Source organism: Giraffa tippelskirchi, chromosome 2 (assembly GCF_054371585.1).
Source record: "Giraffa tippelskirchi isolate mGirTip1 chromosome 2, T2T-mGirTip1v1.2.pri, whole genome shotgun sequence".
NCBI lineage: Eukaryota > Metazoa > Chordata > Mammalia > Artiodactyla > Giraffidae > Giraffa > Giraffa tippelskirchi.
In genome coordinates, this window is record NC_137276.1 from 67,827,817 (window position 1) to 67,855,472 (window position 27,656).

Sequence of the window (27,656 nt, forward strand, 5' to 3'; positions counted from 1 at the left end):
ATCATGGGCAAGTTTTTTTCCCCAACTGTCTGCATTTTGAATGTGTTGATGAATCTTTTTTGCAATATGTTTTTAAAAGTAGGACGACGGCTCAATAAAAACTGTTCTTTTTCAGAAAATAACTCAAATAAGAAAACTCAAAGAATGAAAATTATATTTCTTTCAGCTTGGTGAACTGTTGAAAGATTGGCGACGTCTTAATGTTGCTATAACCAGAGCCAAACATAAGCTGATTCTCCTGGGATGTGTGCCCTCACTAAGCCGTTATCCTCCTTTGGGGAAGCTACTTAATCATCTAAACTCAGAAAAATTAATATCCTTTTTGTTTTGTATATGGTCACGTTTGATTGTGCTATGTGAGTACTTTATGTATTCGTATCAGTTAGAACTTAGTGTCTTGTGTTTTCCATGGGCATATTTCTAAAGACCTGATTCTGCAGAGAAAAGAGAAAACAATTCACAGGAACTAATTTTAAGCAAAAAGTGAAATAATGAAGGTGATGGAGAAGAACAGTTTGTGAAATGAGAAAGGGGAAACAAAGGGACTTGATTTCTCGCCCCAGAAACGGTGCATGTCTCCTAGAACACATCTAGGAAAACTGGTGTCCCTTCAGGTTCCTCTCACCTCGATAACCTTAAAAAAATATACATCTAGGACAAAGTATTATATTTAAAAATGGAGATTATTTCTTGTCATGTTGTAGATAATTTTAAAAATAGATCATCTCTTTAAAAAATTATATGAAGGGCTCACACTAAGACAGGTAAATCATGTTGCTTAAGTACATTATTATCCATAGAATGTCATAAAAATACAAGTTTTCTAGTAGCCTTGTTAAACAAAATTACAGAATGTTAAATAATAATGTTATATGTTTTTATCTAATTCCACATTGTGTTAAATATGTCTTCCTTAATTTATTTTATATCATTGATCTTCCATCAGGAGAACATGAAAGCCTTTGTCATCTATTGGGTGATTTTCAAAGAAAATAGAGCACTGTTTTCCTTGCTTTTTTCATCCCATGATGATCTCCTCTAACTATTGCCTATTATTTATAATTTGGATATGCTGTAAAATCAGTGACTGGTTACATTGTGATGATAACTTTTATCCCAAGGGTAAGAAATGATGTAAATATATATACTCATTCAGAGTTCCAGTTTTTGGTTTTATTTATTTTTTTTGGTATAATCTTGTTAAATATAACCATATAACATTTAACATAGAATTTATTTTTTCAGTACAGGTGTACCCAAAACTAAAAAGTCTAAATTTATAGGCGTTATAAATGTGTCTCTGTAAGACATAGAGTTTGATACATTTCTACCAGCTTTTAAAGATGGAGTAACTTTTCAGTCTGAGGTTTAAACTTTTAAGTTTAAATTTTCAAGATTAATTTGATCTTGTAGATTTTTATCCTGTTTTGTTTTATTTGAAAGACTAGGTAAGAAAATGGATTTGTTTTTGTCATTTAGGCACAATCTTGTGATAATGAAAAGTGTGATTCTTTTCTGTATTTTGAGGTCCCTGATCCAAAGGCCATTTTGCTGTTTTTTTCCTGACTTTTGCTTCCTGGTATCAGAGATGTTTTAAAAAACTTTATAGTTTGTGTTTTAAATTATTACTTATAAATTTATTATTTCCAATTAATTTCCCATACTCTCCTAGTTAGTTCCCCTACTCTCTCACTTTTTATTTTCAGTTTTTAGTATTTTAGAGTAGATTTTGATATTAAAGAAAATAATTCTTATTATTCTTTTGGGAAAAAAATTTTGCTGAATTGATGACAAATAAAAAAGATATATTCCTATTTTCACCTATTCATGTTCATATGCCCCTTTGTTTTGGGGCATTACTCAATTCTCCTTTTTTGTATGAAGATGTTTTATAAAACAGAATTATCTCAAGGTGCTTGGTTACTTATATGGTGACCAATTTTAACCTTAGTGTATCCAACTTTGGGGGAGGAACTCTCATTTCTCTCAAAGTTTTTTTTGTTTTTTTTTTAAATGAAAAGTACATTAAAAATTGTTGCCTCTACCTCATGTTTTTTAAAAAATTATATTTTATTAAATTTTTTTTTACCATAAGATCTCACTGTGTCAATGATTAATACTAAATAATAATTAAGTTCAGGGTTGTCCACCATTTTTTCCAGTATTGAGAAGTGAAATATTGACAATGTTCTAAAGCTGAAACCAAGGAGTGCTGACATGCATAGGATGGAGCTGATCATGGAGAGACTATGGATTTGATGGGAAAAACAAGGAAGTTGCAGAGATAAGGCTTAAATACTGGGTTGTTATCATTAATTTATATAACAGGAAGGAATCTAAGATAATTTCAGTTTCTGGAATAAGAAAATTCTTTGGCTTCACTAATGGTTGCTTTATAGATTTGTATGGCCTGCACAGTAAAGCCCGATGAAAGAAGAACCTGGGGAGGAGTTCCATGTTTCTAGTCATTTGGGAATCTGTACTGATTACAAGATTCTAGGCACTTATATCAAAGAAATAGGACTCGTCTTTTATACCTAAGATGCTGTGAGTTGGAGGCACTGAGTGAGCTGGAAGTTAAACCCAGACTGGGCCCTCAAATTGTTAATAATGCAGTTTATGACATCCATGTCAAGGACTAAGACAGCAATGGCTACCAGTCACTAATATTATTGGACACTCACTTTGTGCAGGGCCAGATAAGAGCACCATTAGCCTAGAGAAGGTCTCCCTTATGGTGGAAAGCCAGGTTGTGAGGACAGGGTAGCCATTCCAGTGTCCCCATTCCTGAATCAGCTCAGAGTTCCTGTCTCCTGAGTTCTCTTGCTGCCTTCTCTGGTTCTGTTCTTTTCTTCCTCATCTCTCACGTTCTAAAAACGTCTTTCCCAGAGCTCTGTGTTTGGTCTGGTCCTGTTCTCCCTCCTTGGACAGTCATTGTCTTCAACCATCACCTTTGTGACTGTTTACCAAATCTGTATACCCAGAACAGACTAATATTCTAGTTTAAAATTGTTCAGTGTAATAAGGTTTAAACATACACCCTAATTCCAGATTCTCTTCAACACAAGGTGACTAGAGTATCTGGCAAATGTGTATTTTGGAGCTTAACATCTCCCTAGAAGAAATATTTCTTAGCTTTAAATAAAATGAGTCTATCACTGAACAATTAGTCTATTACATCTATTTGTTTACTACTTGTTATACTGGGGGGAAAGCGATCTAGGAACTAAAACTTTTCCTTTGTTCTCATGGTTTTATAAAATAAATATATAATCTTAATTTTACTTGCTTTTCTAAATGCACTTAGAATACAAATCCCTCCTTTTGTACTCATCATTTGGAGAGGAGAAAAATGAACAATTCAGTCATTTCAGTGTTTAACAGCAAGATAATGGAAGGGGTTAGACTTGTGAGTTTTAGACTTGTGAGTTTCAAGTTTTAGCCTTGAAACACTAAAAACCGCAGACAAGGACTTCTTTGGTCCAGCGGTTAAGACTCTGTACTTCGAATGCAGGGCGCGAGGGTTAAATCCCTGATTGGGGCACTAAGATCCCACATGCCTCCGGATATGGCCAAAAAGTTAAAAAAAAAACAAAAAACCCACAGATGTATTTTGAGATTATAAAAATAGAGGCTACTTTTGTATTAGTTCAGCTTCTGGTTGTGTCAATAGTACTGTGACTTTTGGCAAGTTATTTAATCTTTCTGAGGTTAGTTTTATCTGTAAAACAGAAGTAACGAATTCCTTTCTCATGGGGTGGTTCTGAAAATCAAATGAGGCTTTGGCCTAGGAACTGACAGCCAAAGAAATGAAACTTGACATTATCTCTAATCACTAAAATTTTGGGTGCAATAACAGCCCTAAATATGAAAGGCAAAACTATAATTCTTTATTAAAATATTTATTTGGTTGCATAGGGTCTTAGTGGCAGCACCCTGGGATCTTTAGTTGTGGCATGCAGGATCTAGTTCCCTGACTAGGGATTGAACCCAGACCCTCTGCATTTGGGAGCTTGGAGTCTTAGTTGCTGGCCCACCAGGGAAGTTCTTATAATTCTTAAAAGAAAAAATCTTCAGAACTTTGGAATAAGGAGGGCTCCTTAAGATACTAAGGCATAAACTATAAGTCCACTACAGGAAAATTAAGAATTTATATTTAGTCAAAAGTTGCCATAAGGAGAGAAAAAAAATTAGCCCAAAGATATTGGCAACACACAACTGGCATCAAATTAGTATGTAGAACATTAAGTAACTTGCACAAGTCAATAAAAAGGTAAGTCAGTAGTAAAACAGGCACCATTTCTTTGTAAAAATGAAATTCCAAATAATAAATGTAGGTAGAGTTCTCAATGTCATCAGTAATGAGAGAAATAAAAAATTAACCTGCCGTGCAATCTACCCACAAGACTGGCAAAAAAATGAAGAAATTCTCACAATTCTAGGCAATATGATGGACACAGCAATAGGAAAACAACACTGCTGATAGCAGTGTAAATTATGAGAAGTTTTGAAAACACTTTGGCATGAGCTGGTAAATTTAAAGAAAGGCATACTTGATTTTCAGTAAATCTGTTCTTTTTATATGGCCAAGAGACTCCCGCATGTAAGAACCAGGATGTACCTACAAACTGGAAACACCCCAACCTGGAAACAACTCATGGACATCCGGATGACGTTTAACACCAGAAACAAGTAATGTTCGTAATATTATTCTACTTGTGAAAACTTTGTAAACAGGAAAAACACACTGATTAGGGGCACATACTTATGTGGTAGTAACATGCAGAAAAGCAAGGAAACGACTCTCAGAATTCAGCATCACATTTACTTCTAGGGACATTGTGGCTAAAGGTGTCCACCTATCCTCAAGATGACTCCTATCCTATGCTTGCTTGATCTGGTGCTCTTTATCCATCTGTTTATGATTCTTTAAACGTATATGTATGCTTTATACATTTTTATCTATGTAGGATTGTTTCACAATAAAAAAAAAATCAAAAGAAGTCAAGAAGCATGAGAACTGTACGCTGGCCAATGTGACGACGAGATAAACATCTCACCGTTTCCACAAAACACCAGTCTATTTCTAACTCGGGCACCATCTTAACAATTGCTTATCTAACTAGGAAACAGCTTACTTTCCGCAAACTGATACAACTTAAAACCTAGTGTCATCTGTCCATGAGGGGTTTTTCCTCTATGAAATGAGAAAACGCAGGTTTTATCTCTGCACCTCTTTCCTTTGATTACTGAGATTGTTCCTCCTTGCTTTTTATAAACCAGTGGACTTACTGGTTAAAATTTGGGCTAAATAGTTTTAGTAGATTTCTGCCTAGTGTTAATTGCTTCAGACTTTCTAAAGTCTTTTGGTCCCCTAAGAGTTACTGAAGCACGGACGCGGTCAGGTGTGTTCGATTAAACCCAGCTGGACCTTGCAGATGAAAACGTTTGTACGTGGCTCGCATGCCTCCCCTTGGAAATGGAAACCTAGCGCTCCGGCGAGGCCCCCAAATGAGAGATCAGAGTACGCCTTCTGGCTCCACAACCCGAGGTCTCCCTCACGCTCCTTCTCCTTCCGGTCTGGCTGGACGCGGACAGGCTCAGCGAGGGCGAATTTCCCCGCGGCCGGCTGCAGGCTCTAGAGTCCCCCGCCCCACGCGGGCGCCGCAGGACCGCCCGGGCGTCCTCCAGCCGCCGGGAGCGCTGTGGGCCGCAGCGGGCCTGGTCGCAGACGCCGTGGCGGCCGCCGCGCGCCTGAAGGGAGCTGCTGGCGGGGCCCAGGGAGTCCCCGCCCGAGACTGTATCGCCACCGCCGCCATGGGTAAGGGGAGCGGGCCGCGAGCGGACGCCCGGCCCTCCGTGCTGGGCTGAGGCCGCGGCCAGGGGAGGCAGACTGGCGGTGTGGGCATCGAGGCCTGCGAGTTGAGACTGGGGTCCGAACCCGGGCTGGGCGGGGGCAGCCGGGGACGCAGGGGCGCCCGGGGTCGCCATGGCAACGCGCGGCCGCCCCTCGTTCCCTCCCGCCTCCGCCCCCGTTCGGGGCCCTAATGGCCAAGGTTTCGCGGTCCGACGGCTTACAGGGAGCGAGCACAGGGCCGGACGGGGTGCCGCTCCAGGGCCGGGGGAACAGTCGGGGACGGGCGATGACTTTTCAGGTTTGGGAGTGGCGGAGGGAAGCGTCTCAGGTTTTGGCCTGGGTTCCGGACGCCGAGGGCGGGAGAGGGACAGCGATGCGGCGCAGGACCCCGGGTGAGCCCTCTGTGAGGGTGCTGGAGCTGTCCGGAGCCCTTGGGCAGTCTTGCTGTCTGGGAGGAAGGGAGGCAGGGAAGGGGTTCTAGGCCCAGGCAAGGTGCTGGAACCCGTCATTGGCCGAGCTGGGGGGCCGCAACCCGGTCAGACGCATCCGCGAGCCCGGGCGGGGCGCGGCCCGGGTGTAAACGCTCCTCTCTTAGGAAGCTGCTGGCGCCCACCAGGACGTACCTCCGAGCATTTAGTTATAAAGGCGCCCTTTGTCTTGATTGTCTCATCATACATTACATATTGTGATGAGCACTGTTAAGAAAAATGAGAATTGCTGCAGACTATGAAATATCGACTGGTTTCGTCTCCGAAAAAAGAGGGAGTCATACCACGATGCAGATTGGAAGAAATGATGTCTTGTGTGTGTGGCGATTCTCTAAAAGCTAGCTTGGCCGTAGTATTTGTGACTGTTTGCATTTTTAAGTTGCTTCGGATTCAGTGTCAGGCTTCACGCCTAGCTGTCCGTGATCAGAACTAGAATACTAGATCATTAGGATCCCTGGACTTTTTATCCAGTGAAGGAAAAACCGACACTTGGTTTCCTTGGACTAGTAAATTTGTCGAGAGACTATGAGGCAGTATACGAAAGTGCTTTATTTATTTTTTGCACTTCATTTTGTCATCTGTGTTTGCTGAAAATATTTCTGCCAGCACAACAGTAATGAGAGTATGGGGAGCATCTGAATTTATAAGGAAACCGAGGATAAAATTTGTGCGAAAGAAAATCTTTTGTGAATTGAAAGTATCAGTTAAAATCAGTTTTAAAAAATGCATCCATTAACTTGGTATTTAACTGGATCAGCTGTGTGGAAGGTCAGGGAACTTTCACATGAAACTGGACCCTGCTTTTATTTCCTCTGGGAAAATAAAGGAGTCCCGGAATACAAAACTACAATTGCAATGAAAAAAGCAAGATGGAGGGTTAAAATGAGTGAGAGTTGAATGGCTTCTCTTGTATCCCCCTGTTTTATTATTTATCTGTCATGTTTGTTGTGGATGAAACTGGAATCATAGAATTTTAACTACTTTTTATTTTATTGCCAGTTTATTCTGAGTATTTTTTTGCCTTTGAATTCGTCCTTGACAGTTCCTGCTGTCCGCCTTTGTATCAGACCCTTAAACATTACTCCGCAATTAAACTCCACAGAAAGATTGTAAAATGAATACCTGAGAATAGCCAATTAGCAGGATTTTGAGAATAATTCATAAAGTTTAACTGGAGTGAGCATTGTCCTATGGTATGCATGAGAGACATGGAAAGAAGTTAACTAGGGGTGTAGGTTAGTTAGTTCGGAGAAGGCAATGGCACCCCACTCCAGTACTCTTGCCTGGAAAATCCCAGGGACGGAGGAGCCTAGTAGGCTACAGCCCATGGGGTCGCTAAGAGTCGGACACGACTGAGCGACTTCACTTTTCACTTTCCCCTTTCATGCACTGGAGAAGGAAATGGCAACCCACTCCAGTATTCTTGCCTGGAGAATCCCAGGGACGGCGGAGCCTGGTGGGCTGCCGTCTGTGGGGTCGCACAGAGTCGGACACGCCTGAAGCGACTTAGCAGCAGCAGCAGCAGCAGGTTAGTTAGTTAGGAAGACTTGTCCACCAAGGAAAAGCAAACCACTGTTGGTTTTATAGGGGAAGGAAACGGTTGGGTATTTTTTGGTATCTGGTCTTGCAGGTGATGTTGGACTCCTTTCTTGTGCTTTCAGCTACAAAAGACCCCACAGCTGTAGAAAGAGCAAACTTGTTAAACATGGCTAAACTCAGTATCAAAGGACTCATTGAATCTGCTCTAAGCTTTGGCCGCACTTTGGATTCTGATTATCCCCCTTTGCAGCAGTTCTTCGTTGTTATGGAACATTGTCTGAAACATGGTCTTAAAGGTACTGGAAAATTTTTTAAAAATCAACTTTGAAGTGTCCCCCCTCCCATCTTAAACATCCTTGAAAATGTAATTTTTTTTTTTCTGAGGCCATAATTACTGTTACTTTAAAAATACTGGGTGGGTTGGTTTTTGGAGAAAATACCCTACTGCTTTATGTTTTCTCATGGCTGGTCTTCAGAAAATCCTTAGTTGTTAGTGTTTTGTAAAAAGTGTATTTGATTTAAAATTTTTTTCGGCATACTCGGAACTTTTTTCCATTTTAGGACAACTATAGAGTTATTTAGAAAAATTTAAGCTTAATTCTTGTATGAACTATTATTACTAGTTTGAGCTCTCTTCAACAAATATATTAAAATACTTCATTGGTGAAATATAAACCTCCTTAGTTCGTGGAAAACATATCTAGAAAAATTGTCCTCTGGATTGGGTTATTGTAGAAATGGGAGTACTCCCTGAAAATGATAATAGTGAATAATATTTCATAGTATATGTATAATATTTCAGAGTGTATGTATAATATAGTAATATATAATAATTCATTATATATGCATACCATGACTTATTTAACTACTATCCTCTTAATGTACACTTAGGTTTCCAGTTTTTTATTATTAAAATTGTGCTGTAAGGACATCTTTGGATATATACGTTTGTACACGTGTACAAATGCTATAGTTTCGTTAGGACTCCTTGGAGTAGAATTATTGGGTCAAAGGATAGAGGCAATTTATGTCTATAAAGACTTCACTGATCAAACAACAGTGAATGTGTTTCTTTCCCCACATTTTTGCGAACTCTTCATATTCCCACTCTCTGAGTACTTCTTTTAAAACATCAGGAAGTCAACAGTCTCTTATCTTAGGCCTTGAGTTTTAATTTGTGTTTTGAAAAACTTCCTTTTTATTAAAAAAAAATAGTGACGTAGATCTTTACTTTCCTCCAACTTGCTAAAATGGAATCTGCCAAATGATGGCCAAAGTAGTTATATTTTAAACTCTTTTCCAAATTTATTTTCCTTTACTTCACAAAATATCATAAGGTATTTTCTAACAGTCAAATGCGTATTTTTATGAATCATTGTAAAGCTACTTTGTGCTGATTGATTTTTCTTCCCCAAAGAAAAATTACCTATCTTGTTGGGTGGTGCATATCATAGGAGTACTGAATTTACAGGAGATTTGGTCAGTATTAAGAAAGAAATATAGTGATATCATGGTTTTATATTACCCAAATCTTAGAAACAAATAAAAGGAAAAGGAAAGTTGCAATTTTTTGTGTTTAAAAGTAAAATAGCTATTTGTCCTTGGTTTATTTAATAAATTGGTAAAGATCAACCTACTAGGGCCACCAGCCTGATTTTGATACTGGTAAAGAATGAGCCTAGTTGTTTTTTACTTTAATTGCCTACTTGCATATTTCTGATATGGAAGAGTGGCCAAGATGCATATTTCCGATAAGGAAAATACCAGAATCCTGAGGAACAGGCTCCTGTTCAGTAGGGCTACGTAGTGACTAAGAGAGGAAAGGCTCTCTGAAAAATTGTATGTTACGTTAGAAATGTTGAAATTAAGTATTTAACAAGAAGTTACTACAGTTTTGCATGTTTAAGTTGTATGCATTTATTGTATTTTCTTTTTAAAGTGAGAAAATCATTTCTAAGTTATAACAAAACTATCTGGGGCCCTTTGGAACTGGTGGAGAAGCTGTACCCAGAAGCAGAGGAAATAGGAGCTAGTGTCCGGGATTTACCTGGTCTTAAGTAAGTAATCCTATTACTTGTTCATTCCTAACCATAGACCTGTCTTTACTGTTCCTTAAAAGTACCTCACACTCTAGTTTATTATATTCTCTCTGCCTTATGTAGCCTTATTGCATTCTCTAATAAAATTCTGTTTATTATTAATCAGTTCAAATTTTATTTCCTTGATGAAATTTTTCTTAGCCCCTTCAATAAGAATTAAGTGCTCTTTCTTTTATACTCTTATTATGGTATTCACTCCTATATTATACCACTTACTTAAATTCTGCATTGCATTGCAGTAAATAGGGAAGTTCTTTTAAGATAGGGTATATCAATTATGCAGTTCTGTTTCCTGAGTATAAAGCTAGTTTGCAGTAGTAGGCCATCAATACTATTTAGGTTGAATCCAGGACAGAGGCTCAGGAGATTTGAATTCTCCATTAAGCCATTTGTATACCACAGGACTTGTGCAGATTACTTCTCTTGCTCTGAAAATTGGAACCTATAATGTCATCTGCCTGATTGACTAGATGACGGTAAAGTCAGCCCTTATTATCTGTAGGTTCTGCATCTGTGGATTCGACCAACTTTGGATCAAAAATGTTTGAAAAAGAGATTTTCTAGAAAGTTCCAAAAAGCAAAACTTGACTTGTCACATGCGGGCAATTCTTTACGTAGTATTTACATTGTATTAAGTATTATAAGTAATCTAGAGATGATTTAAAATGTATGGGAGAATGTGCATAGGTAATACACAAATACTATGCTATTTTATAAGAGGGACTTCAGTATCCATGGATTTTGGTATCTGAGGGGGTCCTGGAATCAATTCTCCCAATACTGAGGAGAAACTGTGTATGAAATGTTATAAAAGCTGAATGTTCTAGCTAGTAACTCATGAATGTTGAAAAGTTTTTGCAGGTTTTTTGTTGTTAAGCCTGAGTTCTTATGTTCTTCAGGGTATGATTAAGATATAAGAGCTTCCTTTAATTTATCTTAATTCTTGTGAAAGAGATAACATTTTTTAAAAAAATGCTTACCGTTTTTTGTCAGATTATCAGTTTGCTTTCTCTTCAGTTCAGTTTAGTTTAGTTCACTTCAGTTGCTCAGTCGTGTCTGACTCTTTGCGACCCCATAGACTGCAGCACACCAGGCCTCCCTGTCCATCACCAACTCCTGGAGCTTACTCAAACTCACGTCCATTGAGTCGGTGATGCCATCCAACCATCTCATCCTCTGTCATCCCCTTCTCCTCCCGCCTTCAGTCTTTCCCAGCATCAGAGTCTTTTCAAATGAGTCAGTTCTTTGCATCACGTGGCCAAAGTATTAGAGTTTCAGCTTCAGCATCAGTCCTTCCAATGAACACCCAGGACTGATTTCCTTTAGGATGGACTGGTTGGATCTCCTTGCAATCCAAGGGACTCTCAAGAGTCTTCTCCACCTCCATAGTTCAAAAACATCAATTCTTTGACGCTCAGCTTTCTTTCTTCTTTTTTTTTTTCATTTAAGAATGTTTTACTGTGTGAACATTGTAAGAATGTTTTATTATTTAGTATTTACTGCATATAAATGAACATATATGCCATACACATAATGGATAAAGCTGCTGCCCGGGAGAACTGTTTATGATGGAAAATTCCATAGCTGAGGCAGTTCCATGTGACTGAAGAACTGAGTTTTAAATTTCATTGAATTTTAATTTTTTACATCGAAATAGTTGCACATGGCCCATGCCTGCTGGGGTGGACAGCATAATAAAAGCCAACACTAGGAGCCCAGCAGCACTAAGAAATCATACATGGGACACCCGCAGTCCCCACTGCCTGCCTCCTGGTGGTGTCCTTTAGCCTCTCCCTCCGTCCCCTGTAGATCATGTCAGCTGACTGACTTCTCTGCAGTGAGAGCCTTCTTGAGTGAGGGTGGCCTCACTCTGCCTTTCAGTCAGGACTGGGGAGCGGGGCGTCTTCCCTGCTGCTGGGCTCTTCTTCTGTTAAATGTTCCACTTGTATCTTGTCCATTTTACTACAACTTGTGTATCTTCTGTGTGTTACACCTAAATGCTAATACTGTTGTGTATCACTCAGTCGTGTCTGATTCTTTTTTGTGACCCCATGGACTATAGCCCACCAGGCTCCTCTGTCCATGGGATTTCCAGGCAAGAATACTGGAGTGGGTTGCCATTTCCTTCTCCATGGTGCTCAGCTTTCTTATAGTGTAACTCTCACATCATACATGACTACTGGACAAACCATAGCCTTGACTAGACAGACCTTTGTTGCCAAATAATGTCTCTGCTTTTTAATATGCTGTCTAGGTTGGTCATAACTTCTTCCACGCTTCTTTTAATTTCATGGCTGCAGTCACCATCTGCAGTGATTTTGGAGCCCCCAAAATAAAGTCAGCTACTATTTCCACTGTTTCCCCATCTATTTGCCATGAAGTGATGGGACCAGATGCCATGATCTTAGTTCTCTGAATGTTGAACTTTAAGCCAACTTTTTCACTCTCCTCTTTCACTTTCATCAAGAGGCTGTTTAGTTCTTCTTCGCTTTCTGCCATAAGGGTGGTGTCATCTGCATATCTGAGGTTATTGATATTTCTCCAGGCAATCTTGATTCCAGCTTTGTGCTTCATCCAGCCCAGCATTTCTTATGATGTACTCTGCATATAAGTTAAATAAGCAAGGTGACAGTATACAGCCTTGATGTACTCCTTTTCTAAGCGGAACCAGTCTGTTTTTCCATGTCCAGTTCTAACTGTTGCTTCCTGATCTGCATACAGGTTTCTCAAGAGGCAGGTTAGGTTGTCTAGTATTCCCATCTCTTTAAGAATTTTCCACAGTTTGATGTGATCCACACAGTCAAAGGCTTTGGCCTAGTCAATAAAGCAGAAATAGATGTTTTTCTGGAACTCGCTTGCTTTTTCAATGATCCAGCGGATGTTGGCAATTTGATGTCTGGTTCCTCTCCCATTTCTAAATCCAGATTGAACATCTGGAAGTTCACAGTTCACGTATTGTTGAAGCCTGGCTTGGAGAATTTTGAGCATTACTTTACTAGTGTGTGAGATGAGTGCAATTGTGCAGTAGTTTGAGCATTCTTTGGGCATTGCCTTTCTTTGGAATTGGAATGAAAACTAACCTTTTCCAGTCCTGTGGCCACTGCTGAGTTTTCCAAAATTGCCGGCATATTGAGTGCAGCACTTTCACAGTGTCATCTTTCAGGATTTGAAATAGCTCAACTGGAATTTCATCACCTCCACTAGCTTTGTTCATAGTGATGCTTCCTAAGGCCCACTTGACTTCGCATTCCAGGATGTCTGGTTCTAGGTGAGTGATCATACCATAGTGATTGTCTGGGTCGTGAAGATCTTTTTCGTATAGTTCTTCTGTGTAGTCTTGCCATCTCTTCTTAATATCTACTTCTGTTAGGTCCATACCATTTCTGTCCTTTATTGTGCCATCTTTGCATGAAATATTCCCTTCGTATCTAATTTTCTTGAAGAGATCTCTAATCTTTCCCATTTTATTGTTTTCCTCTATTTCTTTGCATTGATCACTGAGGAAGGCTTTCTTATCTCTCCCTGCTATTCTTTGGAACTCTGCATTCAAAGGGGTATATCTTTCCTTTTCTTCTTTGCTTTTCGCTTCTCTTCTTTTCACAGGTATTTGTAAGGCCCCCTCAGACAGCCATTTTGCTTTTTTGCATTTCTTTTTCTCTGGGGATGGTCTTGATCCCTGTCTCCTATACAGTGTCACCAACCTCTGTGCATATTCTTCAGGCACTCTGTCTATCAGATCTAATCCCTTGAATCTATTTGTCACTTCCACTGTATAATCGTAAGGGATTTGATTTAGGTCATACCTGAATGGTCTAGTGGTTTTCCCTACTTTCTTCGATTTAAGTCTGCTTTCTCTTAGCTTTACGATTTAGGGTTTTGGGAATATGGTAATGTTTTCTGTTGTCACATCATCCAAATGTTTGCAAGTTATACTGGAGTGCTGCAAGTAAATGGCTTCTATTTATTGAGCAATGTATCAGGGTAATAAGATAACTGTTTTACATGAATTATCTCATTTAGTGCTTAAATCATCCTTAGCGTAGAGTTTATTAATAATTATATAGATGTGAAAAGTAAAGATCAAAGAAAGTATAAGTGGCAGAGCCACAGACTTCCCTGTGGTGCAGTGGATAAGAATCCACTTGCCAGTGCAGGGGACTCAGGTTCTCTCCCTAGTCTGGGAAGATTCCACATGCTAAGAGGAGCTAAGCCTGACTGCCACAACTACTGAGCCTATGGTCTAGAACCTACTTCTAGAGCCTGGGAGCTGCAGCTACTAAAGCCCGAGTGCCTGGAGCCTGTGCTCCGCAATAAGAGAAGCCACCGCATAGAGAAGACTGCACACCACAACCAGGAGTAGACCCTGCTCACCAAAGCAAGAGAAAACCCACTCAAAGCAATGAAGACCCAGCACAGCCTAAATCAATCAGTCAAGTTATTTTTTTCAAAATGGCAGAGCCAGGATTTAAACCCAGATTTTAGAATTAAATAGCAAGTGATGTTCATACTTCATGTTTCTCTCAGTGGTGTATAAGATATCACAGTTTTTAACAGGGCTTCCCAGGTGGCCCAGTGGTAAAAAAAAAAAAAAAAAAAAATGCCTGCCAATGCAGGAGACGTGGGTTTGACCCCTGGTTTGGAAAGAGCCTGCACTCTAGTATTCTTGCATGGAAAATTCCATGGACAGAGGAGCTTGATGGGCTATAGTCCATGAGGTCACAAAGAGTCTGACACCCCTGAGCAATTGAGCACAGGCACAATTTTTAAAGAGGAAAAAGGGAATTTAAACTCAAGAAATGTAAGAATTGCTTTTTATTTTAATATGAAAATACATGTTTATGTTGTTTTTAAAAAGCCAAACTCTACAAAAGTGAAAAATATTTTCTGAAGAATAGTGTTCATTAAAATGCTAAGCCAGAAGAAATTTGTTAGCTGTTAGAAGTGACAATTAAGTTTTTTCCCATATTATCTGGCAAAAAGTTTTCTGCATAAGAAAATATAAAAGTGTGAGTGATGTATTTCTCTTTAAAAAGTCATTCATACTCTGTAAATGTTGATTTTAATTTACTAAATGATAACTTGGATAAGAGAGATATGAGATTTAATTTTTTTTAGCAAGAGAATACATCCACATTTTTATTTTCAATAAATTTAAGTCCTTGAGAGGTATAACATCACATGAATTTTGTCTTCAATTGAAACCATTTGGTGTCCTTTCACAGCCTCTGAAGAGCTCCAGTACCATAGTCTCAGCACAGAAAAGGAATTCAAGAGGCAGAGTGATAGATAAGTGATTTATTAGACTAGGACGCTTGTGAGTCTTACAAGTGAATGAGAAATACTGTGCCCAAGAACTTACTAGGTTACAGTTTTATAATCAAAGGAAAAGCGGGGAGGGGGGTGAAGACCTTCTTTGTCTTTCTTCAGTAGACATCATGCTTCCATCATCAGTTCCTCCTCCAGGTTAAGCAGGGGAGTTTTCTTATCTCTCCGTGGTCAAGCTAGGTCCACAAATTACCTTTTTTTTTTTTTAATGTGTGCAGAGAGCATGTCCTGGGGATCATTAACATACTGAGCTCACTGGGCAGAATGTGAATCTCATGCCACCATTGTTTTATTGTTTAGGGGCACGTCTCTTGCTTCTGCTGCATGGTTTTGTGGTTAAGCAAACCTGCTTTCCTGAGGAATCATTAACTTACCGTGGTCTACCATATTTTTTCTATTTACAGTCCCCTAGTGTGATTAAACTGTTTCATCACCTCTTTTATCCCTTTCTTCTGTCCCTGTTACAATGACTTTAGCAGGAAGATGGCTTCAGAATTTGGCACAGGTCATGCCGCTATTCCATGAGCATGGATTATCTTCCCCAGATGGTTTTGTTCAGTTTGCCATGAGGAGATATTGTGTGGTTGTTTTTTTTTTGCCTGGTACACATCAGTACATCTCTTGCCTAGATAGAATTAATTTTCATCTTGAGCACAAACACCTTCAATTTTAAGAAGAGCTGTGTACTCCCTCTGGTCTCAGAGACTCTGCTTATAGCCAGCAAAAATGGCCCTAGGCCACAACCTTTCAGACATATTTGTTGTATTAGAAGTTTTGTTCCCAGGAGGCCTCCACGTTAGAGAGGAGATTTAATGTTCTAAAAGACAACTGGGTTAAAGAAACATTTGAAAAACAGCAAGCAGCCTGGTGATTCTCTCTAATTAGCAGCTAGATACCTTCTTAGCATTGTTAAAATTCAGATATGAGGCCAGTTATTTTTTGAGGTCATCATACTGCCTTTACTGATCCATTTTGCATAATCATGTTTAGAGAGCTAAGCCTATTCTGACAAAATGTTTCTTGTAGAAATATCTTCCCTGTTTAGAGTCATTTCTTTCAAGGCATGAAGTGGTACCTAGATGTCCTGTAGGTTCAGGTTTACCTTAGAGACTTAAATAGCTCTTAGGGATTGGTTTGCATGATCAAAGAACTGACTTAAAGCTCTAGAAACAAAGGTAAAACCATGATTAATTGCCTTTTCTCATTATTACCGTGTGTCTCAACAAAGGTAGAAGATGTAGTCTATAATCTTCCTACCGAGTCTGTTTTCTGACCATTTGTTTTTGTTTATCAGGACTCCCCTGGGTCGTGCAAGAGCGTGGCTTCGATTAGCCCTCATGCAGAAAAAAATGGCTGATTACCTGCGTTGCTTAATTATTCAAAGGGATCTCTTGAGGTAATTACCATTAAATCATGTTAATTTTCATTTTTTATTTCATTTATATCCTGTCTTCCAAAAAGAATAGAAGATGTAGTATGAAAGGATACATAAAACACATTGTGATGGCATAAAATAAAAGAAGGAGAAAAATGAGATAGAAAACCACGATGGGGATATAACATAGATCAAGAACTAGCCTGAAAAATGAATACTGTAAGGTTTTTATTAGCCAATAAGGTGGAAATTTGTATGTCATATTTTTAAGTTACAGTTAATTCTGTGAATAAAAAGGTGTACTGAAATTTGGGGCTTTAATTCAAGAGGTTTCTTTTTAGATCTTGAATATCCAAACCGCTGCTTTGGCTGTATTGGGGGTACTTTTTAAACTGTCTGTTTAAATGGAAGGACAAATGTTTAAGACAGACTTTCAAAGCAAGAAGACTAGTTTTCAGAAGGAGTGGGCCTACGGCAGCCCCTCCATTCAGCCTTGTTCTCTCAGAGTGCCTCAGTGATGTTCTGGAGAATCTGGTCATTTTTGATTTTACTCTTGACTCCGGTGGTATGTCTTGGTTTTCCCATTTGTTAAATGAGAATAATCATACTTTAAACACCTTCAATTTCTCAAGCATATTCTAAAGGTTAATTCAAGTGATTAAACAATATACATGGGACTTCTTGAGGAAGGCATGAGACAGTGATAACTAGAATCCTGAGTATTAGTTGTCAAGTCTTAGTTTTTAGACTATCCTATTTCTTTCACAAGTCTTTTGTTTGAACATTTTTTTTTGGATCTACATATCCATAAACATCTTTAATGGTTACCTATTAAGAGCACTTGTAATACATATATACCAAATGAATTGACTTGAAATGTTTCATATGTTCATTTTGCTACTTAGTCTTTATCCCAAGGGTCTTGATAAATCCTGGGATGAAAATTTAACTGTACTAAAAAGTAGTTATCAGATCAGCAGCCATCATTATGACTTTTTGAGAGTCATAAATATTCCAGGCCTCAGTGATGCCTTTTTTTAATCTCTCTTTGCTTTTCTTTTCTCTCAAATTTCCTTTTCCTCTTAGGCCTCAGTGATGCCTTTTTTTAATCTCTCTTTGCTTTTCTTTTCTCTCAAATTTCCTTTTCCTCTTTTATCTCCTTAAGTCTTTTTTCTTTTGCGTTTTCTTTATATACATTTAAATCTCAAAATTTTAAGTTGTTCATGTATAGAAAGGCTAATTTTAAGATACCTAACTTAATATTGGTTCCATGCTTGTTATAAGGTATTGAGATTTTACAAGTTAGTTTTTGAAATAAATTTGTGATTTACGATTTTTATTATTTTAATTTTCACAGTGAATTCTATGAGTATCATGCACTAATGATGGAAGAAGAAGGAGCAGTAATTGTTGGGCTGCTGGTTGGCCTGAATGTGATAGATGCTAATCTGTGTGTAAAGGGAGAGGATTTAGATTCACAAGTAAGTGAGAATGACTGGTGCCAAAGGCACAGTGTTTTCAGTTTGTACTCTTCCTCTTTGATCCAAGTGTAAACAGTGCTGTTAAACACTAAAGAAATATTAAGGATGAAAGTCAGTTGTATTTTGGAGGTACTTCTAGTATTTCTACTCTCTAAACAATAATAACTTTATTTACTTCAGGTTGGAGTGATTGATTTTTCAATGTATTTAAAGAATGAAGAAGATATTGGAAATAAAGAAAGGTATGATTTTCTTAAGTTATTTCACATACCTTATTTTAGTCTGAAGTATGACTTTTGGTAGTACTGTTAATTCAGAGACCTGTTTTATTTTTTATTTATTTATTTTTTGGTTGTGCTTCAAGGCTTATGGGATTTTAGTTCCCTAATCAGCTATCAAACCCAGGCCCTTGGCAGTGAGAATGTAGAATTCTAACCACTGAACTGCCAGGGAATTCCCCAGAGACCCATTTTAATTGTCAACTCTCATTTCTGTGATAAAAAGAGTTATAAGTTTATTATTCATAAACTTACAAATACTGGTTTATTTTAAGACAGTTGTGTTTAAATTTAAAATAAACTTGTTTGGTCTACTAAAGAGAAAAGATAATTATGTAATATGAGAGGTGCTAATTATTGCTACAATGGCAATCCATCACAGTATATAAATGTATTAGATTAACATGTTGTATACTTTAAATTTACACTTCATATATCAAATACACTTCTTAAAAAATAAATACAAAAAATTAAAAAATATACTAATGGTATTGTTTAATATTAGCGTGTAATTTATTTAACAAAGGCTAATAGTTTTTTAGTTCATAGCTTACTGCTATTTGATTATAAAGATTGTTGAATTTTATTTGAAAGGCAAGATAATGTTGGACAGGGAAGCCTGGTGTGCTGTAGTCTCATGGAGTCACAAAGAGTCAGACATGACTGAGCAACTGAAGTGAACGGAAATGTTGTTTTACCGTTATGGTTTCACAACAGTTTTAGGTGATTTAGACCTTTTGTGTATTTCTTGCTTGTTTTTTTTTTTTGGCCATCCAGTAGATTCCTTTCCAGTTAACTAAAAGCTGCTTCTCCCCCTCCTCTAGGAATGTTCAAATTGCTGCAATATTAGATCAGAAGAATTATGTTGAAGAATTAAATAGACAACTGAAGTAAGTATTATGGACACATAGGTACTTAATACATTTTGGATATTGTCTTAAGTTTTTTTTTTCCCCTTTTAGGTCATCTTAACCCTATTCCTTTTTTATAAGCATTTGAAAAGGAGTTGAGGGGATAGAGAGTGACTGGAAATTAAGAATACAGAAAATTATTGTAAATAATTGATTTTCAGCAGAAAAGGAGAGTTATATTTTTAAATAGAATCTTCAGAGACATTTGAAAATAGAATTTCAGACTTATCACTCTACCCTCAAGCAAAAAGCCTAGGTAGGGTGAAAGTTTAAGTCATTTTGGTGGTTCAGAAATTCATTTTTCCTACTTTAGAGGACTTCATGTGTAAGTGTGGCAATAAAAAATTCAGACAAGGCAGTTGGTGCATGTCAGTCAACATGATGAGTCTAGGATAACAAATTTTTTCTTGCCTTTGTGAGTTTGTGTGATTCTGAATGAGTTTTTTCTTTTATCAATTTCAGCAGCACAGTCAGCAGTCTCCATTCAAGAGTTGACTCATTAGAAAAGTCAAATACTAAGCTGATTGAAGAGGTATTGTCACCCAGCCATGGATAATTGTCTTTCAAGGACCTAGTATTGGTGATCCTTTTCCATTTTAAGTATGAATGCACTAAGCATGTCCACACGTGTGTGCACACACACAAACACATTTTCATCATTATGGTGAAATACTTGTAGTTTTAATTGATCATCGTAAGTTCTAGAGAAATCACATATTATTCTCGGGCAAGTCCGCAGGTGAATCTGTGAATTATTTGAGATACCCAACTTCTAGAAATGAGCCCCCAAATGCACTGCATACAAACTCTTCTATAAATAAACTGTGAATCTCATTTCTTGACTTGGATGACCTACATTTAGATAGTGGAATCACCTATAGTTAGAAATTCCCATTAAAATGATCCTGTCCCCCTTGTTCCCATATTCAGATTACTTTTCCTTACAAGCATCACTCCATGATCATGTCCACCCTTTCTCTAGCCTCCCATATGTGAAACTCATCTGATGTACTCTGGTTTTCTGCATTGTCAAAGTAGCTATTTAGTGGTCGCAAATCAGAAATTTATCTCAGCTCTTTTTTGTTTTAACTTTTAAAAAAATGTTTTGGCCATGCCATACATCTTGCAGGATCTCAGTTCCCCGATCAGGGATCGAGCCGGTGCCACAGCAGTGACAGTGCTGAATTCTAACCACTAGGCCACCAAGGAACTCCCTCACATCTCTTTTTTTTTTTAATTATTATTTTTTAATTGAAGGATATTTGCTTTACAGAATTTTGTTGTTTTCTGTCAAACCTCAACATAAATCAGCCATTGGTATACATATATTCCCTCCCATTTGAATCTCTCTCCCCATCCCATCCCTCTAGGTTGATACACAGTCCCTGTTTGAGTTTCCCAAGCCATACAGCAAATTCCCATTGCTGCTGCTGCTGCTAAGTCGCTTCAGTCGTGTCCGACTCTGTGCAACCCCATAGACGGAAGCCCACCAGGCTCCCCTGTCCCTGGGATTCTCCAGGCAAGAACACTGGAGTGGGTTGCCGTTTCCTTCTCCAATGCAGGAAAGTGAAAAGTGAAAGTGAAGTCGCTCAGTCATGTCCGACTCTTAGTGACCGCATGGACTGCAGCCTACCAGGCTCCTCTGTCCATGGGATTTTCCAGGCAAGAGTACTGGAGTCGGGTGCCATTGCCTTCTCCAAATTCCTGTTGGCTATCTATTTTACATATGGTAATGTACTATTTGTAAAGTTGCTTTGGGGCTTCCCAGGCAGCTCAGTGGTAAAGAATCCGCCTGCCAATGCAGGAGATGAAAGACACGTGGGTTTGATCCCTGGGTGAGGAAGATCCCTTGAAGAAGGAAATGGCAACCCATTCCAGTATTCTTGCCTGGGAAATCCCTTGGACAGAGGAGCCTGGGGGCTGCAGTCCATGGGATTGCAAAGAGTTGGATACAGCTGAGCACACACACATGCCAAGTTGCTTTTGAGATTTAAAAAAAAACCAGCCTAGCCACACAATTACCACAGGGGCTTCTGTAGTAGCTCAGACAGTAGAGAATCTGCCTGCAATATGGGAGACACAGGTTTGATCCCTTGGTTGGGAGTCCCCTGGAGAAGGAAATGGCTACCTACTCTTGCCTGGAAAATTCCATGGACAGAGGAGCCTGGTGGGCTATGTCCATGGGGTCACAAAGAGTCGGACATGACTGAGTGACTTTGACTTAACCATAGAATTGCTTTCCATTTTCAGAATTACTTAGGCTCCAGGAAGAAATGTTATTAGTACTATGAATTCTATTTTCCATGTTAATTAGAATCCACATTCTTTTAGAACTGATCCAGTTGTCCCAAACCAGGAAGCACATGATTGTTTGTACAAGTTTTCATTTTGATAGTTTAGGACCATTTGATAGTGTGATAGATTGGAACCATTGGAGAGAGCTGCTCACTAGTTTGTACCTCTTCTTGACCATAGGGCCACTGTGAAGTTCAAGTTGCATTTCTGACAAAGTGTTTAGAAATTTATTTGCAAGCCAACATTGGGGACTGGTTTCTGCTCTCCTCTCCTAGAATCCCTTTTTTCATTTTAGGCTTCAGAGCCAAGTCACTTACTTAGTCGTTCATATTTAATTTCATTCATATTTAACTCTGATGGTGAGAGCTGTCTTATTGTGATAGTCATTCAGTGTGCCCAGTTTTCACAAGGGTGCCCTGTTTGGTTATCATGAATGCTGTATTACATTTTCAATTATAGCACAGCTTTCCTTATAGATGTTGTTGTCTTTGCACAAGTCTTTACAGTCTTATTGTTTAACATATAAATAATTGTCTTATTGTTTAGCATATAATTCTTGATATGCTTACTCATGCGCTTTGTATTCAGGACACATTGTAAGTCATATAAATAATATGTTTCTGCTGACATATGATTTGACTAACAAAAGGAAATAGAAATACAGTTTCTTTAGTTGGTATCTTGGGATAATAGCATTTTTCTTATGAGAATTTCTGTAGATGTGAGAGACATTTTACAAGTTTAAGAATTTTATCTTCTGTTGTGAATAGCCATGAACATAACCTGTAAAGCAAGTATCAATGTTTAAAATCTTTTTTTTATTCATTTTATTTTTAGTTAGCAATAGCAAAGAATAATATCATTAAACTCCAAGAAGAAAATCATCAATTACGAAGTGAAAATAAATTGATTTTAATGAAAACACAGCAACACCTAGAGGTAAGTATAGACTGATAACAAACAAATTGACTTGCATCAGAAATAGCCACTTTTAGGGCTTTTGCATAGACTGGATATTTCTGTGCTGTATTAACTAATAGAAGTGATTATAGAATGGATTTATCAGATGGCACTAGTGGTAAAGAACCTGCCTGCCAGTGAAGGAGACATAAGAGACTTGGGTTCGATCCCTGGGTTGGGAAGATCTCCTGGGGAAGACATGGCAACATACTCCATATGGAGTAAAACATTTTATGTTTTTGTCCTAGGTTACCAAAGTAGATGTGGAAACTGAGCTTCAAACATACAAGCATTCCAGGCAAGGGCTAGATGAAATGTATAATGAAGCCAGAAGGCAGCTTCGAGATGAATCTCAGTTAAGACAAGTAGGTTGCATTACAGTTACATTAGCAAAAATGATAATAGTTTACTCTTAAGCACTGGTTAAAATCTCTGTCAGACTTACCTTCCTTGGTGTGGGATAGCAATCTCATTCCCTTAATTCCTTCTAACTTTTTAAACTCCCACTGTGTCTGTTTTATAAGCAATGTTTTTAAGCAGTGTTATAGTTTGTTTGTGAAATAGTGCATTGTGACCAGCATTACAGAAAATAGAATAGAGTGATATATTCAGATATCAATATCCAAACAGTAAAGTCTTATTTAAAGTTAACTTATTTTTTAACCTTTTAAATTATGAAATATCAGCAGAAAAATACAAGTATGCAGCTTAATGGATTATAATATAAATACCTGTGTAACCAACCCAGGTCAAAAAGAGAGTCAGGAGACATTTGTCTTTAATGTTAAGATCCTCTGACATAAAATTCTTTAAGAAAAGAAATAAAACTGTTTGTGAAATGGTGTTTTTTATTTATCTCTGGCCTTATATGGACTATGTCATTTCTTTCTGAGTTTATGAGGCTTAAAAGTCCATAATTCTTGAGCCAGTAGGATAGTGATAATTAATGGAATGTGTAAAATGCTTTCATTTAACAAAATGTGCCTTTGAAAATATAGAACGTTGTTATAGGGCCTAGCTGATTTCGTTTAATGGGGCTTATAACTCAAAAGCAGTAGTCTGCATAGTGAATTTTGTCTAATTAACTGTTGTGTATCTGACTTTGACATCCTGAAATAGTGTGTGAGTTGAGGCTGTGTTGAATTGCAGGATGTGGAGAATGAGCTGGCAGTACAAGTTAGTATGAAACATGAGATTGAACTTGCCATGAAGTTGTTGGAGAAGGATATCCATGAGAAACAAGATACTCTGATAGGCCTTCGACAACAACTGGAGGAAGTTAAAGCAATTAACATAGAAATGTATCAAAAGTTGCAGGTAAGGCATATTCTTAAAATCTTGGAATTTCTTGTTATATGAATTAAGAACGAATATTTGTATGAAGGACTTGGTTTTAAAGAGATGAATTCATTGTAATTGTGCCATTTTATTAGTAAAAATCAGTGGCTTTTTTCCTAAGTGGAAGCTGAAGAAATATAATTGTCAAAGAACAAACAAAAAAGCACCTGAGTTTGTTTCTTGATGTTGACAGGTTAACAGATGAAGATTAAATCTTTTGGGAAAATTTAACCAAAATATGCAAGACATTTTTATAAATTTCTTTGCACAGTATAGTCCTGAGAGAGATTTAATTTTGACTGAAATGCTTTACTGTAATTGTTATGAGTTTTCTGGTAAAGTAATGTTGCTGTTAAGTAGAGATGCTGCCAAAAGCCTTTTACAATTTAATTTGAAAAAATAGTTTGTTTTCCAAGAGTTTATTCTGCCATCTTCTGAAAACATTGAAGGGTGAGGGGTTTTTTTCCCTTTATTATTAATGTATTTTTTTCTTGACTGCACTGCATGATTTATGGGATCTTAGTTCCCCAACGAGGAACTGAACCCGTGATCTCAGCAGTGAAAGCTCGGAGTCTTAACCACTGGACTGCCAGGGAATTCCCCTTTTATTACATTTTAAATGAAGATTAATAGTAGTACTGCTTTAGATCTAGGAGTATTTTATTTTTAATTTGTTGTTTTTTAACTGAAGTATAGTTGATTTACTATGTTGTGTTAATTCTGCTGTATAGCAAAGTGACTCATTTACACATATATATACATTCTTTTTTATATTCTTTTCCATTATAATTTCTCCCAGGTATTGAATATAGTTTCCTGTGCTGTACAGAGGGCTTTGTTGTTAATCCATTCTATGTGTAATAGTTTGCATTTACTAACCCCAGACACCCACTCCATCTCCTCCACCTACACACTTGGCAGTGAAAATATGTTCTCTATGTCTGTGAGTCTGTTTCATAGATATGTTCATTTGTGCCATATTTTATATTCTACATATAAGAGATAACATGGTATTTGTCTTTCTCTTTCTGACTTACTTCACTTAGTATGATAGTCTCTAGTTGTATCCATGTTATTGCAAATGGCATTATTTCATTCTTTTTTTAATGGCTGAGTCGTATTCTACTGTATAAATGTACCACATCTTTATCCATTCATCTTTTGATGGACATTTAGGTTATTTCTATGTTTTGGCTATTGTGAATAGTGCTACTGTGAACATAGGGGTGCATCTAGGAATATTTTAATCTGTGAATAAAGGCTGGTCGTTTCAAATTAACAATCCCATAGCAAAATGGTATACAAAGCTTATACATGTTTGTGTTTAAAAAATTCAAAGCCACTGTAGCTTTTATGTTTTTTCTAAATAGGGTTCTGAAGATGGTTTGAAAGAAAAAAATGAAATAATTGCCCGCCTAGAAGAAAAAACCAGTAAAATTACTGCAGCCATGAAGCAGTTGGAACAAAGGTACAGCATTTCCAATCTTAGTTTCTTTTTTACTTTCTCTGTCCCCCCTTTTCTTTATTCAACTCTCACACCTGCCACAAAGACCATTAGGAAAATTTAGATTAGGACTTTTTCTTTAAAAGCCCAGCAGAATTTTGCCTTTTTTGTTTTGGTTGTTGCATGGAATCAAGTTGCTTTATATTAGCCTGATTCATTTGTCTTTGCCATTTTGTAGATTTTTTAGGAAGGCCTAATATTGGCAATTTTATATGGTTTAATGTATTACGTAAGACAGATACACAAACAAAACCTCGAAAAAGTGAAAAACGAACAAAATCCATGATTGAATTATCCCTGGTTGATTTCCATGCATATAGATTGTCATGTCCCTTGTCATTCACCATCTCTATCTGAAATCAAGCTTTCTGAGTTGGCAGTTTAGTTGTGTTTCTTTGAACTAGGACCCTCGACCCCACCCAAGAAATAATTTTGTTTAAATTGAATTGTTTTATATTGGCATTTTTCACTTTTATTGTTGGAAAATGTAATGTATTTCCATTGACCTGTCATGTTGGTGTCAACATATGTCTTATCATTGCTTTCTTTGAATCTACTTATGAGAAACATAACTATTAATGCTTTATTGACATGAATATTCTTTTATTGACATCCTCTTTCTTCTTTTTTCTTTTTTTGTTTTCTTTATCCCCATTTTTACATTTTGGACATCTTTATTACCTTTTTCTGTCTTTGATTTCTGTCCATTCCATTATGAAGTGACAATGATTTGTTAACTCAAACTAGAACAATTGCAATGTCATTGGTGAAATGTGCCAGCAGTGACACTCAGGACCAGTATAAGCTGGTCAAAGATATATCTTTCTGAAAACCACTTGTATTTAAACAGACTGAAAGAGAATCAACAATTTTATAATATATTAAATCAAAAAATAATTTATGCTATTATGTATTCTGAAAGGAACCCTGTACACTTCTTGATCAGCTGCTGTGGTAGTACACTGCCATAAAGCAGAGTGGGTGCACTTGGATTTCCAAAAACACATTCCTCAAACCTTGTGCACAAGGGCTTATTTGAGTATTGACCCTTTGGAGGTCAGAATTTTCAAATGCAGTTTTATCTTTTTAGCTACTTTTTGATGAAAAATATAAAAATTGTTTAATAATAAGTTATCCTTTGGTTTCACAATGTGTTGGCACAGTTTTTTTTCCCCATTGGCCCACTCTTTATTTACTAGCTCCTTTACTGATTTTTGAGTATGTTTTAAAATAGTTTATAACTCAGATTGGCCATCATCTTACGCTTTAGCTCCTTGACTTTCCAGTTCCTCTTAGCCCTCTTCTGTAATAGCACAACTTCATGGCCTACCTCACTCTGACTTTTTTTTTCATTTCTGTACCCTTTGAGAAAAGCTTGGGTATCCCGTCTCCCCATCTTAATATTTTAAATTTAGATTTAGAGATAACTTGAATGTTACTCTCTTTTCTTTGAAAGTGGCCTTTATACTTTTGGATTGTGTGAGGGTTGCCCCACGGGCATGGTTTTTAAAGAGGAAAAGAGGTAACTTTTTTGGCTAGTTAAACAGAAATTTCTCTTATGATTCCCTTCAAGGACTTAATGTCCCTTGAATTCTTGGGAGATGTTTTCTTATACAAGTAGTGACGTTAAATCTAAGAAATCCTAGATGGCCGTAAGGGACAGGGAGTGGAGCTGAGCGCAAGGAGAAGCAATGACATAAATAAAAGGGGGAAAAAAAATCCACATTTTAAGCTAATTTTAAAAATTCAGTGTTGAGGAGCAAAAATTATCTCTAGCAAATGTTGCCAACTAGTAGGAAATTCTTTTGAATCCTAAAACACACACATATACACATGCCGAGCATTGGCATACTTTAGTAAGTGCATAAAGGTTCTATAGGGAGAATTTGGCTGTAATTTGAAGCAATTGCAGGTCTTTGCACTTGGCCTTGTAGCACACTTGATTCCTGGCATACACATCCTAGCATAATATATAACAATGTGGCTTCTTCACCTAGTGTAGACATAAGTACTATACTTTTCATGGTTTTGTAAAAAGGCAGTAATGCACGTATAATACTTTGAAAATTAACTCCATATGCTTTACATAAGTGGTAAAGGCTATATTGCTTTGCATTGTTAATTACGAACAAGAAATAAAGCAAATTTGAAGATAGTATTCTGGGCATATTATGTATTATATTGAAAAAAAAAAATCACAAAACAA

At 37.5% G+C, this 27,656-nt stretch overlaps 2 protein-coding genes across 18 annotated transcripts in view; both read left to right on the forward strand.

Moving 5' to 3' along the window:
• DNA2 (DNA replication helicase/nuclease 2) overlaps positions 1-1,155 on the forward strand; it is a 38,115-nt gene extending 36,960 nt beyond the window's left edge. For 2 of the 5 annotated variants that reach the window (XR_014076476.1, XM_081568826.1), the window contains exons 20-21: positions 167-329; positions 947-1,155. Coding sequence is in view for 4 of the 5 variants with exons in the window: in XM_081568826.1 (XP_081424952.1) it covers positions 167-329; positions 947-948 (165 nt within the window). In the remaining variant the exon portion in view is untranslated. Of the gene's footprint in view, positions 1-166; positions 337-927 lie in introns of all 5 variants that reach the window. The other 3 variants (XM_081568825.1, XM_081568824.1, XM_081568823.1) reach the window with 3 other exon arrangements.
• Positions 1,156-4,563: 3,408 nt separating this feature from the next.
• The window catches only part of RUFY2 (RUN and FYVE domain containing 2), a 69,119-nt gene continuing 46,026 nt past the window's right edge, over positions 4,564-27,656 (forward strand). For 5 of the 13 annotated variants that reach the window (XR_014076478.1, XR_014076477.1, XM_081568828.1 and 2 more), the window contains exons 1-12: positions 4,564-5,821; positions 8,007-8,180; positions 9,824-9,941; positions 16,603-16,704; positions 18,041-18,164; positions 18,345-18,406; positions 19,267-19,332; positions 19,816-19,885; positions 22,486-22,587; positions 22,857-22,973; positions 23,758-23,925; positions 25,317-25,414. Coding sequence is in view for 10 of the 13 variants with exons in the window: in XM_081568828.1 (XP_081424954.1) it covers positions 5,464-5,821; positions 8,007-8,180; positions 9,824-9,941; positions 16,603-16,704; positions 18,041-18,164; positions 18,345-18,406; positions 19,267-19,332; positions 19,816-19,885; positions 22,486-22,587; positions 22,857-22,973; positions 23,758-23,925; positions 25,317-25,414 (1,559 nt within the window). In the remaining 3 variants the exon portion in view is untranslated. Of the gene's footprint in view, positions 7,874-8,006; positions 8,181-9,823; positions 9,942-16,602; positions 16,705-18,040; positions 18,165-18,344; positions 18,407-19,266; positions 19,333-19,815; positions 19,886-22,485; positions 22,588-22,856; positions 22,974-23,757; positions 23,926-25,316; positions 25,415-26,170; positions 27,607-27,656 lie in introns of those variants that run through there. The other 8 variants (XR_014076479.1, XM_081568831.1, XM_081568834.1 and 5 more) reach the window with 7 other exon arrangements.